At 34.8% G+C, this 17,596-nt stretch overlaps 1 protein-coding gene across 3 annotated transcripts in view; it reads left to right on the top strand.

The window, feature by feature from the left end:
* PLD5 (phospholipase D family member 5) overlaps nt 1-17,596 on the top strand; it is a 317,026-nt gene that overhangs the window by 106,754 nt on the left and 192,676 nt on the right. For all 3 annotated transcript variants that reach the window (XM_084515097.1, XM_084515090.1, XM_084515086.1), the window contains exon 3: nt 11,573-11,676. In XM_084515097.1, coding sequence (XP_084371223.1) covers nt 11,656-11,676 — 21 coding nt within the window. In that variant the 5' untranslated portion in view covers nt 11,573-11,655. The remainder of the gene's footprint in view (nt 1-11,572; nt 11,677-17,596) is intronic.

Genomic DNA, 17,596 nt, shown 5'->3' with positions numbered 1-17,596 from the left:
TACCATACTGTTACCTTGTGGAGTTCCTTGTAGGAATCTACACATGGCATGACCAGCTATTCAACTTATCTGTAAGCATTAAAGGGAAGGGACCTGTTAAGGCTGCTCTCTCTCCACAATGATCTAAGAAGTGGGAGTTTAAGAAGAGAACGGATCAGTAAATGCAGAAAGCAATCCCGTTTCATGCGCAAAGAGCATTTATGCAAAAGGAAAGGAAGAGGACACAAAGAAAACCTCAGTGTTGTAATTAGAGAACTCTTTGCATTAAGCTTTGTAAGTGCAGACATTCTTTGGTTTAGGTTTGGTTTGTAGTTATTAAATGGATTTCACAGGATCCATGGTGTATTTCTCAATGCCCAGATCCTACTGTACTCATTAAATCAGTCTACTAGGCCATTTAGTCCTCATGTCAATCTTATTTTCTTGTGTATCTTGTAGTCATATATTCTAGGACTGAAGGAAGATATCAATCTACAACATACACTGAGCCACAGCTTAGGATAAAATCATTCATGCAGTGAATGCTAGAATGCGCTATATGCACTAAATTAAAGCTGGAAAGATGCCAAAGGGGTAATGGTCTATATTCTGTTTCCAAATCACTTTTGCAGGAACATGAATCCCTTGACACTGGTGGAGTTCCCCTTAGTTTTCACTATTAAATGAGACAGCAAGGCCAGTCCATAAATATCTTCATGTTAGTGTTGATTCTCTACCTTTTGTCTGTAATTTTTTAGTTTGAAATTATTCTGAAGGGACATCTCAATCTGTTTATAGGATAAGCAAATACCACATGGAATTAAACTTTGATTTTTTAATTTCTTTAAATCTGTTTCTTGCTCTTCAAACCATCAGTCCAGAGTTCATAATGCACAGATTGTGTCCACAAATAAATCGTTCCACTGAACATATTTACAATATCAAGATAGAACTCGGGAAGGAATCTGCTAGATACACCAGAAGTAATTAGTGGAAATTAGCTAAAATATTAGTGAAAATTCTGTTGACTGAAATCAAAACCATTCATTACTTTGTTTAAATTTGCTGTTGACAAAGAATTTACTTAATTCTCTTTGCCATTTCATTTCATGTGTGCCAGAATCCTGAATATTTAGAATTTCTTAGGGCTTCTGCATAAAGCTGATGATATCAGCTAATTTAAAACCTCTTTCAGATATATAATCTTTCTGAAATTATAATTCTGTTTGACTTTAATTACATACAGATGGCACCCCAATCAACCATTGTGAAAATATGTAATCTTTTGTATGATTTTTAAGCCCAGAAGAAACAGTTAATGTTGTTACATTTTGGTAAGCTTTTTAATAAAAGAGACATAGCTTAATCGTTGCCTTTTCACATACCAAAGTAAAATTTGGTGTGCTGCTGAGCAGTATCTAGTGAGGACAGTAAAAACAACTTTCTAGAGTTGTCATAGAAACTCTTTTATGAAACTTTAATATAATTTTGCAACTTTAATTTATTTTTGCTTTGAAAAGTAAGTATTTATGTAACTCTACACCACCTGGAAGCTTCAAAGCTTGCTTTTATGTGAAGCAGCACTTAAGAGAAGAAAAGCTTTTCTTAATGAGTGTATATTTTATTTGTTCACTCCTGTTTCATGTCTCCATTAATCTAAGGTCAAAGTTCTTACTGACCAAATGTGTTTGTTGCTTTTTGATCATAAAAAATGCATAGTAACTGCCCTAAGTAAAGGTAAAATAAAATTGAACTTTATCTTAGAGATATGCCACTTACAAGGTTTGAGCACCTGTCATGTTATTAGCATCAGAAATTTTCAGATTCTTTCCTTTTCATGTTACTTTGAGTAATGATAAAAGCCTCTGCTTGCCACTCTGTGAAGCATGACGGTCCTCTATATCCAATCAATATCTTGTTACAAGACTTTTGACAGGACTGCATTAAATTGCAACAAAATCATAACAGCTCACCATAGATTTTTAAAATCTTCTTTATCTTGTAAGAATTTTCTAATATCAAAAGGCCCATTCTGCTCCTTTTGTGCATGCAGGTATCCAATAAAACTAAAGAAAATTTCTAGGTAAATTGAGAAGGATTTATGTTTTCAGTACGAGCTGAAAAGCAAGTGTTTCAAATTATATGTATTTTGAAAACAGGAAATTTATTTTGTTTTCCTGGATGCCTAACCCTACATGCCTGTTTTCCCATAACTGAATAGTCACAATGGAGTAACAGACAAATCCATAAATCCCCTCTGCATTGTAAGAGTCATCTGAAGAGCGACTACAAAAATCCTAAATAATTTAACTACTTGTGTCTAGAAAAAGTTGTAGTAGAGAAAGCCTGTAGTTGTCTGGCTAATTAAATCTTCCCGTCCTGATAATGGGAAGTGAGTTTCTTTTTTTTTTTTTTTTTTTTCATTTTCTCATGTAGGGTTATATAACACCATGATGTACTATTTGGATAAATTAAATCCCTGTCTGAAAGCACTCAAGGTGTCTTTAACTGTGACACAGATTACTGCTTTTGTACTGCTACCTAACCTAGTATATCATACTCCCATAGATGATAAATTGCTTTTCCACAGTGCCTTAAAATGATCACTTTCAAGAGGTGGGCTTACTAATACCATATTTATAGCCTCAGATTATATCTAGTTTGTGGCACATAGTCTTTTTTATATACTATCCAGCCTTTCTGTCTGAGAAAAGGTGCCATGTTCATTATATGCAAGGCTCAGATTGCCTTTTCTAATTCCTGAACTACTGCTGGTTATCAGTAGTACATTCAGGCTGCTAGTGATAATACTAGTGGTCTGATACTTGTTTAATGCCCAAGACATTTCTCACAAACAGGCCAAAATCAGCTTAATCAAAGTGTCTCTCCCATGTATTAGATAGAGCAATAAAACTAACTGATATGATCACTGAATCCTTCACGTGTTTATGGAAACCTGATTATCTCCAAGTTAAAACTCAGCAAGTAATTGGCCTGGGCTTTAGAACTATTTGTTCACATTTTTCCATTTATCTCCCTTAGTACTTGGCTCTGAGAATTAAATTTAGATTAGACGTTCATTGTTCATAAATGATAAGAAGTTCCTCCTAGTTAGGTCAGACTTTCCTTTCTTCTTCCCTTTTTCTTGTATATATATAGCCTAATACTCTAGATCCATTGGGAATTGTTTTCTCATTTCTCCAGGAGACAGTTTTGGATTCTACCAAAGCACCATTTTGCTTTACAAAGCTAATTATAATTAGTACAGTTTGAGTCCAAAGTGTTAGTTAGATGTAGAGTTGCCATATGGTGTTCTGTGAATGACTGCATGTATTGTATGTACAACTGGAGCATGATTAAAGTTTAATAGCTGCTTGTATTCATTAAGTGTAGTAGCAGAAATATAATAAAAACAGAAATAGTTTACTCCCGATTATGAGAAGTGCACAGCTCAATGATAACAAACTCAGATGGTCACTGATTTTTGTGTTAATTATTTTGATAAGTTAAAATTATTTTGTTCATTGCTTTCTGACGCCTGGGGTCATTAAGAATTCTTACATAAAACTACTTTCTGAATCTTGCCCAGAATGGTCAAAATGCCACTTTCAACAGATAGTATATACCCGGCTTTTCTGAGAGGTGCGGTGGCTTATTCTAGTTATTATAGTTATTATGCTATTTCTGATTAGGTGCTGTGGTTTATTCTAGTTCTATCCTTCTTTTATTCTAAAGCAAGAGTCTTCTCTGCTTTCAGAGATAAAAATTGTATACATATTCTCATCTGACATTCCTTAGTTCTATTAGAAAGTTGTTTTATGAACTATGTTTTTCACAGCACAGATGCTTTGAAATAGCGTTGTCTGGCATGGTATAAAATTTCTCCTTGTTCACTGATGATGTAAAATTTCTAGGATTTTATTAATGTGGATGAATTATAGTCAGTTTAGGGCCCCCAAGCTTGCCATCTATTTCACATATATTTGTAAACAGATATTGCAAATCGTGATTTTATTATGTATGCCCATGTCTTTGCATGTGTAATTAGAAAAAGTTTAATAAAAAGAAGCAAAAAAAATACCACCATCAACAAAAAACTATACATGCTATTTATTTTAGCATATAATGATGCAGATTTCAACAATACTGTCTCTATTCCCAGAAGACACATCATTCATTTGTAAATTCATTGTGCTCCTTGTCATTCCGAATGCATTATTCTCAAGTGCAATAAATTCCCCTCTCTAGAATTGCACTCTCTGGAAGTATGGGAAGACCCAATGAGGCAACAAAGAATTATCTGAAGGTTAGTATGAGAGACTCACGTTAAGATGGGTCTGTCTTCGGCAACATGTGAAGGAGAGTTAAAAATGAAAGACCTAGGAATTTCAGCTACTTTCACTTACAGAGTGGAGTGCTTTTAAAGAAACTGAGAAATGCTTATATGAAATACATTACCACAGTTTGAAGCTATGCCTAGTTTTCAAATGAAAATAATTTACTGATAATTTTGGAGTATACATTTATAGAAATAATAAAAGCCAAAACATTGAAACAAACATATAATATATTAAATAAATTTCAAAATGTTTCATATGTGTTCGCAACTCAGTATTTGTATATTTATATACCTAACTATGGAAATACAGCTTCATAAATTATAGATAGGATATAATAAAATCTCAGCAGCATAATTGTTCTACTAGGGGATGTGAAAGCAAGGAAAAGAAAAGACTGTTTGCTCAGATTAATTTGCTGTGTGGTAGTGTTTAATTTATGCAGACATGTTTTTTGGGTTAGCTGAGGGCTTGTTTCTGGATGATGATATTATGCTTTGAAAAACCTCTAAGAACTGGGCAGCACAAGCAATATCCTTGGTGCAGATGGCAAAGTATCTGAACCTGATATCAGTTGTTTCAAAAAAACGCCCATTAAATATTTTATTTTTGCTGATTGGTACTGAAAAATCTAGAAATTGAATATCTCAATCCCATTTTTGCCTTTTCAAGTTGCATTTATGTTTAAGAATTAATCATTGATTTACACTGAAATAACACAGCTTTGAGCTTAACATTTTTCCACTTTTTTCATTAGCTTTTTCCTGGTCCTTCCCCTTATCTTCCATACAAAGAGTTATGATCTACTTTGAAGAGAATGAAGTATTTTCAACTAAGGGTGGCTTTATTTTTCCCATATATTCTAAGTTCTTTGAAAAACTCGCAGGATAAAGATTGTTCTGAATTATCTAGATGAACTAGATGAATTTTCTAGTAGGACTAGATAATCTTCCAAGTGAACTATTCTATTCTATTCTATTCTATTCTATTCTATTCTATTCTATTCTATTCTATTCTATTCTATTCTATTCTATTCTATTCTATTCATCTCTAAGCCTTCTGATTCAGCCTCAGATTTTTTGTACACCCTGGCATTTATTTTTCTTCTTTCTTTAGAAGAAATAAGTGTTTCAATTGCCCTACATTTTACAAATTAAGTTCTATATTATATGCCATCTATATTATATGTGACCTCCAAAACATGATTTCTGAGTGAAAAATTAAATATTAGCTAAAGTGCCCCAAGCATTACATATTTTAACTGTTGAAAATGTCATTTTGTGCGTGATGTTGTCCAACTTTATCTTTCAGCCTTTTAATATTCTTTTGCCTTCATCTACTAAGCTAATGATGTTTTCAAACTATTTCTCATAATATTTATGCACTATGTAATCATCTCATCTTGTGACTAAACTGAAAAGATCAAATCCGTAGAATCCCTTCATATCTCTTCAGCTCTTCTAGAGTATGGTTTCTTGGCCTGTGTATCAGAGAAGTGGGATCTTAGAACAACCTACAAATACTAATCATGACAACAAACCAAACTGGCTGTTAGACAGAACTTTTAAGTTAAGAACTTTTTAAGTTTAAGAACTTTCAAGAGTCATCCACAACATTAAACACCAGACTCTGAGGTACTGATCCCCTCCTATTTCCATGCTTCACATTCTTTCACGTGTCCACAAGTGGAAACTGTATTCTAACCTCAACTGCGCCAGTGTAATCTCTCTATTCTAATGTTTCCCTTTTAGGTTTCCCTTTTTTCACAGCCTGTTGGTACATGTATTCATTCTTTTGACTACACCACAAGAACAGGTTTATCTGATCATCCACACTGATCACAGGAGGCTTATCCAGTCACTTCTTCCAAGGACAATCATGATCTCTCTCCAGCTTTTCCCTACATTCTTGCCCTACATACAATTTTATATGTAGAGGTGTCTAAGAACCATGTCCTTTTAAACAAATGATTGTCTCTGTATCAGAAGTCTGCCTTCATTTTTTTACCACTTTCTTCATCTTGTCATTGGAAAACAGGTCAAAAGTAAAAATGTGAAGTAATCTGGGGCTGGGATTTGATTCCTGAAGGGAGGAATCCAAATCAAATTAATCAGTTTGATTCTAGTAGGGCCTACGATGATTCCAGTAGTCACTGGGTTCCAGTCTCCTTAATATATGCAGCGATAATATTGTATTGATTTAGTTTATTAATTTAGCTTTTAGTGAAATTGTATCACTTCAACAAGTCTTAGCTATACTTCTATCTGCTAACCTTACTAACTTATCAATAAAAAAGATGTCTGTTTAGTTTGACAGAAATTATTTCTTCTATCCTGTGCCATAAGTTTTGGCACTGGCTTTGATGTAGTAATCACCAAGGGAACATTTTTATTCTTTACACTGTTTGTAGGTAACAGGGAATTTAAATTAATGAATGAATGTCTTACTTTTTTGTGAGACCAGGAAATCAAGCTACCACTTTTTCTTCTGTCCTCTGACTACCTTCACCTTCAAACAAGTCTTTAGTTGTGATCTGAAATAATTAATGGAGCACTGAATACCTGATTAAAACACGTTCTCTTTGAAGACGTTTAAATACGCAGCAGAGTTAAAGATTACATTGTTACAAGTTCATGGATTCTCAGTTATATATATAAGAAATCTTTATTTTCATGTATCACAGTTTTTATCTACCTATAAGTATTCACCTAACCTTATGCAATTGTTTGACTTATATTTTAAAAGAACAGATCAGCATACTAAGAGACAAAATGTGTTTTCAGATATGCACACAAGTTCTTCAAATTTTATATGCCCTGAAACTACAGATTTTTCATTGTTCTCATTACATACACCAGAAGTATAAGCATACTTTTTGACAATGGTTGTGGTGGAGGATATCTTTGTTGAGAAAAATGATAGTAGATGGTACAAAATAAACATTAAAGGAACTGAGATCACATATATATGAACTCTGGAGAGCATCATCTGTCAGTATTGTGACATTTTAATGAATTACTTAAGATAATTGATGCAATTAAAAGATTCCAGCCTGATCTTTTCTGTAAGGGTAATCTTCAGTTTAAAAATACCTAATGTAATTGGGTCATTTTTGATGAAGGACAAGTGTTAGATTATGCCAGTACTTTGAGGTTAAACAGAGACTGAGGTTTCCTCAAAAGATTTAAAAGGACAGGTCTCAATTTTTAAAACAAAAAGACTCTAAGAGTTTGTGGTTTTCTTGTTTGTTTGTTTTTTAAAGATGCTACAGAGGTGATTGCTTTAGGTGATACTATGTTTCTGTGCATTGGCAGATGGGTGTGGATAGGGTGCTTTTGCTCTTATGATAATGTGAATTACAGGACCCTGTGCCGAAGTCTTCACTTAAATCTTTTATTGCAATCAATTACACTCAATGCCTGATCTAATTTTTGGCTTTTGTGAAGGTGTAAATACAGCCTCATTTACATAAAATACTGCATCCTGTAAAAGATGTTGGTATGAATGAGGGAGATTAAATTTATTTAAACTTTGAGGTCCCACAGTTTTAGGCTTTTAAAATATTTCTCAAGTTTTAATTGACAGTGTTAAGCAAAAGGAAAGGTCTCATGTTGACTAAAATCTACTGTAAATTCCCAGCAAAGATATTGCAATTCAGTGGCTTAAATTGCTGGATCATATTTAGAAAGCAAAGCATTAATATTCTGGGAAGGTTATTCTTTCCTTCAAAATTTCTATTAGTTATTTTCCATCATGAAATTATGGATTAATTAATTCCTAACACTTTTAATATATCAGTGCTTTGTAATGATTTTAATTTAGCAAAGAGGAGGTACAGTCCATTACACATAATTAACGTTGCTGCTATGAATACATTCATGGCCAGTGTCAGGGAGGTCATTTAGATTACAGAACAGTCTCTAATCATTGCTCAGCACTCAGTTCTCCTGGGCATGCATGAACTGCAACAGCATTTATAAATCCCTTAGTGCACTTCTCAAGGATCTTGCAAGCAGCATTGGATTAGATTTTGGAAAAAATACTCTTGTTTTACAGATACTATAATATTAAATATTTTCAATTTGTACTTACTGAATGCCAAACAACAAGCATGACATGAACAATAATATTTCCAAAAGCTAAAGCAGAACTACAAGCTTTGAATAACTTCTAACAATTTCTACTAAAGTAATGGGCCAAACTCAGCTGGAGTATAGGCTGAACTTTGCCAATATAGGAGGCTTCAGACTGCTTAGACTAGGGCTGAATGTCATGTAACACAGTATTTTCCCTAGCTTGACTAACATGTTAGTTTTAAAAATGTATGCATGGTTTTAGTTTGAGAAAGCTGTGCTCAAACCCTGTGAGCCCTACAGGAATTTAAGCATCATGAAATGGCAGATTGACAGGGTTCACTGTATAAGCCATGTCCTGATTTCAGAAGGATGTGGAGCAGACATCATTATCACATTTGAGGCTGTGAAATTTGGAAAACACATGTAAATATTTCTTCACTATCACAAATCTGACTGAAATCTTCAAGTAGACAGAACTTAGCTTTCTTATCAAAAATATTTTATATTATATTTTGGTTTAGCTTGTCTGCATTTAGAAATTTTGCTTTCTGCATGCTTTGTACTTTAGCATAGTGAGCCATATCTTGGTATTGAAATAAACTGATAAAGACCATTTAAAATAAAAATGTCTCGTGCTTAAAGCCACCAAAAATCAAATTCATTGTCTCTCATCATGTTTCTATGCTCTTTGATATTGCACAACTCAGGGAAAAGTAGCTAATTAAAAAAAAAAAAAAAAAAAAAAAAAAGCTCAAAATATCAGATATCACGCTGTAATGTGTAGTATTCATCATGAATGTTTTATACAGGAGATGTTCAGCAGTCTGCCTGGTTCATTATGTGAGGAATGTTTTAACAATTCGTGTCCATAAAGAACAATTCTGTTTGAATTCTGTCTGCCTCTGGGCCCTGCACTGGCAATTTAATTCTTGAACCACAGATGCAGTGTGTCCCAGTCTCCCCCTCATTCTAGTCAATTTATCACTTCTTAAATTTATGAACCTGTTTGCTTTTGTTATTCCGGACTTCTATTTCTAACACTGCTATAGATGTGTCTGTGAATGGCTGGGGAAGAATGTTTTAATTACTCGTGTGTCTGGGAGTTTCAGAACAACTGATAACAACTAGCGACTGTTATGGGATACTATGTGGATCTTTGGTATCTGGTTAGGGGGGGCCGAGAGATAAAGAGGAAGGAGAAAGAAGCTGAAGGACGGCTGGGAGACAAGACTTGAAGAGGATGTTCTATAAACTTGGCATGGTGCCCAGTAAGTACAAAGGGGGAGAGGAAGACTACGAGCCTTCAGCATGAAAGACCCCTAGAGACCCCCAGAAGAGACCCCAGAGGAGACTGCGGATGCTCCAATAGGAGGGACTGCACCCCGGAAGCTAATTTTAATAATCTATTTTTTTTAGAAGTAGTAATGAATATGTATTAGTCTAGGAGCATAAAAATCAGCTGCTTGATGTAACTGGTGTGCGTCCTGGTGGAGCGGAGACTCCCGGTGCACCCAGCGCTGTTTGCTTACCTCTATTCCTTTATATTCTTTCAATAAATCCTATTTTTTTATTTAATCCTAATTTGAATCCTGAGCCATTTATAACAATTAGCTCTGAGTTGTGCAATACCCAAGTACAGAGGTGGCCTCATTTTCATAGGTGCTTACAGCTTATAATGAAATATGTGTAATCTTGCATTTGCTGTACTGTTCTGTAAATGGGGCCAGCAGCTTTCGATAGGGATAGTAACTAAAAGGAGAGTGGTGATATGATGTTCAATTTCTGTGATAAATAAGCTTGAATGTAAGGACAAATTGCTGCTGCTGAAAGGTTCTTACAGTTGCTAACAAATGTAATCAATGAAAATAATATTCTATAAGAAAATCAAAACAAACAAGAACACCAACATACATGTATGTATACATACATATATATATCCTCTAGCCCCAGTGCACACTCTGCTTGTTAATCCACCGTTCCAAAATACTCTTTTCTACCTCCTTAACCATTTTCCTTCAAGATCACTGTTTCTAGTCCAGAGTCCAGTCATAGTCACTGCTATTTTCCAGGGCTCCTACTGGACATCCCTGCTCTTTCTCCAAACTGATAATCTGCACCTCAACTCCTTAAACTCCTTAAACCACATTGTATCGCAACAACTCTGTGGCATGTACATCACACCTTATATTATGCCAACATCTTGAACCAGCAAGGTAGTTCCTGAGCTGCTGTTACTGAAGCAACCCTTTCAGCTCCATAAAGGTGCTGGTCCTGAGCAACAGCTTCAGTTATCACTGCAGTTGTAAAGAGTATTAGACCTTCTTACCATGCCTCAAACTCTCACATCATCATATTTCTTATGCCGTGAAAGAAGCAAATAATTTGATTTATTACATCAATGAGATATGGGTAGTTACCAGGTAGAACCTTCGTATACAGATTAGCTTCAGTTTTGCAGCCCTTCCTTCTTCTCTGTGGAAGTGGTTTGCTACTGCTTCTTGGGGAAAGAGGTGGAGTTCCAGCCACTGCTCTGTGGGGGTTTCATTGCTCTTACCAGGAGAAGTCACATCCCCAGCAGGTACTGTGATACACACGTGTTGCCCTCCCCCTTCTCAGACACCTCTGTTTTGATGGGAGTTGAAGCAACAGTAGGAGAATTCACGTTCTCATTTTACCCTATTACAGGTACACAATTTTAAGTGTTGATCTTGCTTCCACATATTCTGCCAGCTGCTAGGAGAAACATGTTTCCTTCAGAGAGATTAAGAGCTTTTTTAAAATAGGCATTATTTTAATAGTGTGTCATTTGCTTATGTAAAAATCTAACCAAACAAGAAAGACGCATTATTAGAAGTATTGTTAATCATTTAAAAGTCATACATACATATTCTGAGTGCTGTCTTTTGTTTTTTAAAAGGTAGTTCTAAAAGCAAAAAATAGTCTCATAATTTGTAGAGCACTATGAATAACTGAAAAGAGTGAAAAATATTTTTAGAATCACTGAGGAGATTGTTGGTACATATTACCAAGCAAGAACCACCATAAATTGTATTAATAATTTTCTTATTAGTCATTTCTTATTTGTCAAAATTCTTTGAAAATGTTAAAATATGTTATAAGTATATAACCAAAATTCTTAGTTTACACTTGCTCAAACTTTTTCATTTTTTTGTGTCCCAGTGTCCCAGCTGCACAACGGAAGGTGTTCAAGCCAAAATTTACAGATCTTGAGCTGAGACAGAACTCTACCAGGAAAAGATGACATGTTCTCTCCTGATGTCCAGGTCAGACTCTTTTCTGCTTCTGCTCCTTTTCTGTTTGTCTTGTGTTTTACTACCAATACTCTCTGGGTGATTGTCCAATTTCATAGACTATTTTGAAAAACTCTGGCAGCCATCTCAGCTGAGTGTCATCTTGGATCTTCCTTGTTTCCAGGCAAGATGATGTACAGTCATATTACTTATACACCTTTTATCCACTAGTATTTTCCTGGTGCATCCAAAATTTTGTCCATCCAGAAGCAGCTAATGGTCCTTCTGAGGGCTGTAATCTCATGGACCTCATGAAAGGTTGTGGTTCTGACCCCATGACATTGTAAGTGAACTACACAGCCATCAGATCCTGTTGGTGAATTTCAGAAATCTGAAGTATATATGAAAAGCTGCTGGATCACTGGCCTTTTGGGCACAAGATAGTTTCAGTTTCCAGTTTCAGACAATAGCCTCCCTACAACTGAAGCACCCACTGCTCTTTCTTGATCCTTAGGACAGGGCCTGGCCTGGTTAAGATTATGTCTTTGGTCTTTGTTTTCCTACCTGGTTTCTCTCTTCCTGTTAATTTCCCCATGGAGCCCTGCTTATTGTCTCCCTATTGGTCCTAGTCTAATTACTCCTAACATAACCCAGATGTCTCTTTTCTTCATCTTCATCATACTTGTCACTAATCCAATGGCCAAGGTGGTTCTCTTATAACAGAAGGATAGTCTGGTGGCTTGAGAGTATCACTTCCAAACTGTGGCTGTTTCTGGGTGGCATGGTGAGATTAAAATGATTGGCTGTAACCTTCGAACAAGGACTATGCACCTACATGGTCAAGCAGGCCATCAATCTTATGCAAGCATAAAACAGAAACAGTGGTAGTTAAAGAACTTCAGCTATGTGAAGCTGTTTGGCTATCTGATGTGGATATGGAGTGGGAGATGCAGGTCTGGAAGGAGTAGGTGGGATGAGTTTTGAAGTGAAATTTATCTGCTAAATTCTTGCTGCCTGAAAACTAAAGATGAACTGTGCTTTGAAGACTGGGAGGTAGCAAATAAAATAATACACTTGTCAATATTTGGGAAAAATATATTAATTATTGGGTACCCTAGAGCTATGCATGAAGTCGCTAGCTAAATTTAATCATCTAAATTAAGTGGTTAGTGTGGAATTCATCTCACCGAACTTCAGACATTTACAACATATGCTGTAGTCATATACACTTAAGCAAGTCAGTTGAGGCTTCTCTTTAAGGTCAACGGGAGAAGCAGAGAGTGATTCATTAGACCTATTTTAGACAGCCAGTTTAGAAAGAGAAGATTTACTCCCTGTTTCTCCCAATGACCTAGAATAGGAACATCCAGAGACCAACTCAGCTCTTCATATCTCCTTTTCATATCTTCACGTTGATGTTCCTTATATAGTTAATACTCACTAGGCAAGTCAAAGGAGAAAACTAATTTAGGGTCTCCAAAGTGACCTCTTGCTCACTACAGACTGCACAAGATAACCAAATAAGACTAGATTAAGCATTTCAGTTAGATATTTGCAAATTATACAAATGAATTCATCTGCCATCACTTTAACTGTATATATTGGTGACAATCCAAGAAGCAGGAATGTATTGCATGCTAATTATATTGGTTACACATATAGATACTGTTTAGATTACTTATAACTTGTAAGGGCTGGATTCGAAACAAACAAACAAAAACTGGAACTAAGGAACTATGTAAATTGACAGTGTGTGTGACAAACAGAATTTGAAACTTTGGCTACTGTAAAGATAGATTAACATACCAAAATAAAGATTTTTATCACAGATATTGATAACTTTGAAAAGAGTAGATCAATGGCTTAGATATTTTTTTAGATACTGTGTTTTCTTTTTAAATAGGTAACATTAATTTCAGTCTCAGGGTGAAGAAACTGAAATTTGTTTCAATTTGTGTCTTTGGATGTTCGTCATTTTTTTTGTGTGTGTGTTTGTTTTGTTTTGTTTTTTAAGAAGGAAAAATAATAGTTAAAAAAGTGATATTACTAATAAGAAAATAAATGCAAAGTATACAAAAAATACACACAACCCCAGTGCTGAAAAGCAGTAAATGAGAGTTCAGATAAAGAGGAAAAAATAAGAAGATTATATAATCGTGTATAGCATTAGAATCTTAACAAATAAAAAATAAAAATAAAAAAAATAAAAAAATAATAAAATAAAATAGAAAAAAAAAAAAAAAAAAAAAAAAGAGAAGAACAGGAAAAAAATGGTGGTGCATTTGATGTTGATAATATGTGCCGTAAGGTTGTATCAAATCTCAAGCAGTAAGAGACTGGCTTGAAAGTAAGTGATATACACTTCTGGAACGCAAGTTGCCTGGGAAGACAATGACCTATTAAAAAAGGATGTTAAGCAAGAACAGGATTTTAAGCAGGAAAAATAGCAATGCATATTTAAAACTCAGGTGTTCCAAATCTAAGGATTGCTGTGCTCCAGTCATTTTATCTATCTGCCAGTTTTAGTGGAAGTATGAGAGCCAAAAACAGGGATCAACTGATTTGTTTTCCTGTGTGTACTTGCTGCTTCAGGTGTTCTTTCCTGGATGTGATACAAAGCAAGCATGCAAACCCCTGAAAATATTCTGGAAGTGGCATTCAAATAGCATTTAGGTGGCTTCTAGAGCTTTAGAGCATTCTAGATTAAGTCAAGTAAGGTGTAGCGTACTGCACAGATCAGCAGTGAGTCCGCTATCTTCACTGCAAAGATGAGCCAACAGTGAATTGACTGACATACCATGTTGAAAAATAGTATGCATCTTGGTGTAGAAATTTGGACTGATTCCAGTTTTCCCATTGCTAAGTTATACTACAGCATATCCTCAGTATGCAAAAAGGAATTTTTAGCATTAGCTTTTAAAACTGAGACCTAATATCCTAATATAGTAGCCCTATATACAACAGGGTCTCCTCTAAAGCCCTTATCAAGTGATTGTCAGTCAACTGAAATTAGGACTTCATTCTGCAATGGAAACATTACTACAGAAAGAATAGGAATTTAAAAAAAAAAAAAAAAAAAGAGCTGTACATTTATTTTTGGGGGCTGTCCCACTGCACTCTGATCGTTTAGGGGGAGGTAAAAATATTCTTTTCTTTTTTCTTTTTTAAAAAAGAAAAATGCCTGGATTAATTCAGTCATTGTCAGTCTTAAAAATACTGTACTCGCTTCTGACTGCATATTCTGCTAGATAGTTATTCAAACATTTTAAAGGTAAGAACACTATATGATAGCAGCAGTCCCAGGAGCTTCAGAAAATCTGTGTATTTGGAAAGGTGAGGGTTGAAGGTATATCAATGTACAGAATGTCACAAACTCCCTGTGTACCCAGAAACATCTTTCTTATCTTTGAGGTCAGGTTATGCACAGCCTTTTTAGTAAGAAAAACATGTGTTTATTTTTTGTATAGATGTAAGGTACTAATTAGAAAGTTACATTGATATTTTAAGAATAGGTAGGCTTCTAGTAGAAAACTATTAAGATGAGAGAAGTAGTAAGTTCCCTGCCTCTCTTTGAGATTCTGGGTGTGAAAAAGTGTTTTATTAAGGATTACTATGGAAAAGAGATATCTAGGCTTATAGTGAATATAGCAGAAAATTTCTGTAAGCTGCTCTGCTGGACGTACAGGAAAAGGTGCCCATGATAAAGACCACCAAACCCCTCAATTTCTGTCAATTTAGAGGTGCTCTGGGGAGGTCAAAGTCATGATCCTAAACATGAACTTGTCAAAGTCTATAATGAGATTGAATCTTTGATTGACGTCCTTCTGTGGAACAGGAATTATGATTTTATAATGCTATAGAATAATCTTTTTTTTTGTATTCACACAGAGGATATGAAACTGGGATCTGCTTATATTTAGTGTATGCCTTTGATGCTTTGATTTTTTTTTTCTTATTCTGCTGCCTGTAATGTCTCCAGACTAAATGAGTCACATACATTAGAATATAAGGAAAGCTGGGGTTTTCTCCCTACAAAAAGCACTTTGAACAGAAACAGGCTAAATCTAGGTCAGTGCCTGAAAAGAGTCTGACAGCACTTTACGTAGCTTCTAACAGTTATCAGCAATAAGTGTAAAAACTTGACCTACAAAGCCACAGCTTAGCTTCTAGCTGTGACCAGGGTGAAACCACTTACACATTGCAGTTACTTTTTAATGGACCCATTTTGATCACACCCTCCAGATGGAGGATGTCACATAGGTGCTGTCTTTTCCTGAAGCTTGAAACTTGAAAAAAAATGTTTTTTTTTTTTTTTTTTTTTTTTTTTTAATGGATTCTTCCAGCTCAGAGCAGGTGGCTTCTATGACCTGTGTCATCTGAATAGTTCACCTGTCCCTCAGCATTTTCCAGTAAGAACTTAGCTTGAACAGATACTGTTCAATAAATTTGTTTCAAATTACCTCTGCTGATCTCTACATACTTTCTAAAATAGGTGATTCAAGAAGGCTAACAAATGCTTTCCATTTTGCCCTCTAAAGCACATTTATGGCTATTTATAATTTAATATAGCTTTTTAGCTTATAGCTATTTTACAACATTACTTACAATTAATTATAGCTATCCAGTAGAATTATCCAATTTATTTTCTTGTTAAGGACAGGTGCAAAAAAAGAAAATCAGTATCATTAAACTTAATTTCATCCTTTACTTATTCATAATTCTCCTATTTTATGTATCTGATTTTTCTGCTAGATTTTTCTATTAAGAGCATTCATAGAATTTAAAGTCAGATAAATATTTTAAATGCCTGCTCAACATCGTAGGTAATACCAGGATAGAATTCCTGAAAATTTAAGGATAGAATTTCTAAGTGATTTCAGAAAGATAAAAAGTGTGATTTTATAAGCTCCATTTGAGTGCATCTTTTAGAACAACATCAATCTTAACTGCAGGTGATGAAGTTCATGTTCCATGATCATTACTCTCACTGTCTCACTATTAAATATGGCGTCTTTTCCAGTTTGAACTCTGCTAATTTCAGAGTTCAGCTATTGATTCAAATTCTGCCCATCTGTAGAATCCCCTTCATCCTATTCTTGTCCTCATGAGCTAGACATTTTGTGAAGTGTAGAAAGCAGCAGAAGGAAACTAAAAGCTGTTGAAATGTGATAGAGGTATGTGCTATGATCTGATGAAAAAGCTTCCTATACCTCTCCTGAGAGTTGGTCTCAGCCCTAAATGAATCCTCTTCCTTCCCCACCAGAAACAGCAGCAAAGGAACAAAGGTGTTTATAGCTCCCTCTCTTGGCAAAGCCAACTTTTTTTTTTTTTTTTTTTTTTTGCTAGGCACTTGTGATTTTGAGACTATGAAAATTCATTTATACCATTGCCATTTAATTATTCTCATGGGGATAGACATAATATACAGTGTTCTTCTCTGAAACAAACAAAAAACAACATTATTTAACTGAATTAGTTTCAGAAAATTAATGGCAACTTCTCACATGGATGTACAACTGTTCAAAATCAGACTCTAAAATACAAAATTTACATAACATCAAATCCAAAAGGCTGCTATTTTTCCTCATTCTATTTGAAATGACTATACCCTCAAATAAATGACTATTTATCCCAACCTACCTACTATTTGGGACATCAAATTGTATTTCAACGTTTTTAAGTATTTGAAGCTCATTTTATTTTTTTAAAAAGCAGAAAGCAGAAAGCCAGCAACTGTGTTGTACACAAAGGTGTCACAAAAGTGTCAGTTACACAATAGATTTTATGAAGATTTTAATGAAATGAAGACTTTATCATTTGATAAGGCCATATAAGAGTAGCAACCTTCTGTTACTCTACTGACACAAGCAAAGAGATGATAGTTTGTTGATGAGCAACTACCTAACTCAGTTCTTTTGGAACTGATGAACCTCTACAGGAAGAGTGTCTTCTG

Source organism: Aythya ferina, assembly GCF_964211825.1.
Source record: "Aythya ferina genome assembly, chromosome: 3".
Classification (NCBI taxonomy): domain Eukaryota; kingdom Metazoa; phylum Chordata; class Aves; order Anseriformes; family Anatidae; genus Aythya; species Aythya ferina.
The sequence above is the reverse complement of the archived record's forward strand: the minus strand, read 5'-3'. Positions and strand labels throughout refer to the sequence as shown.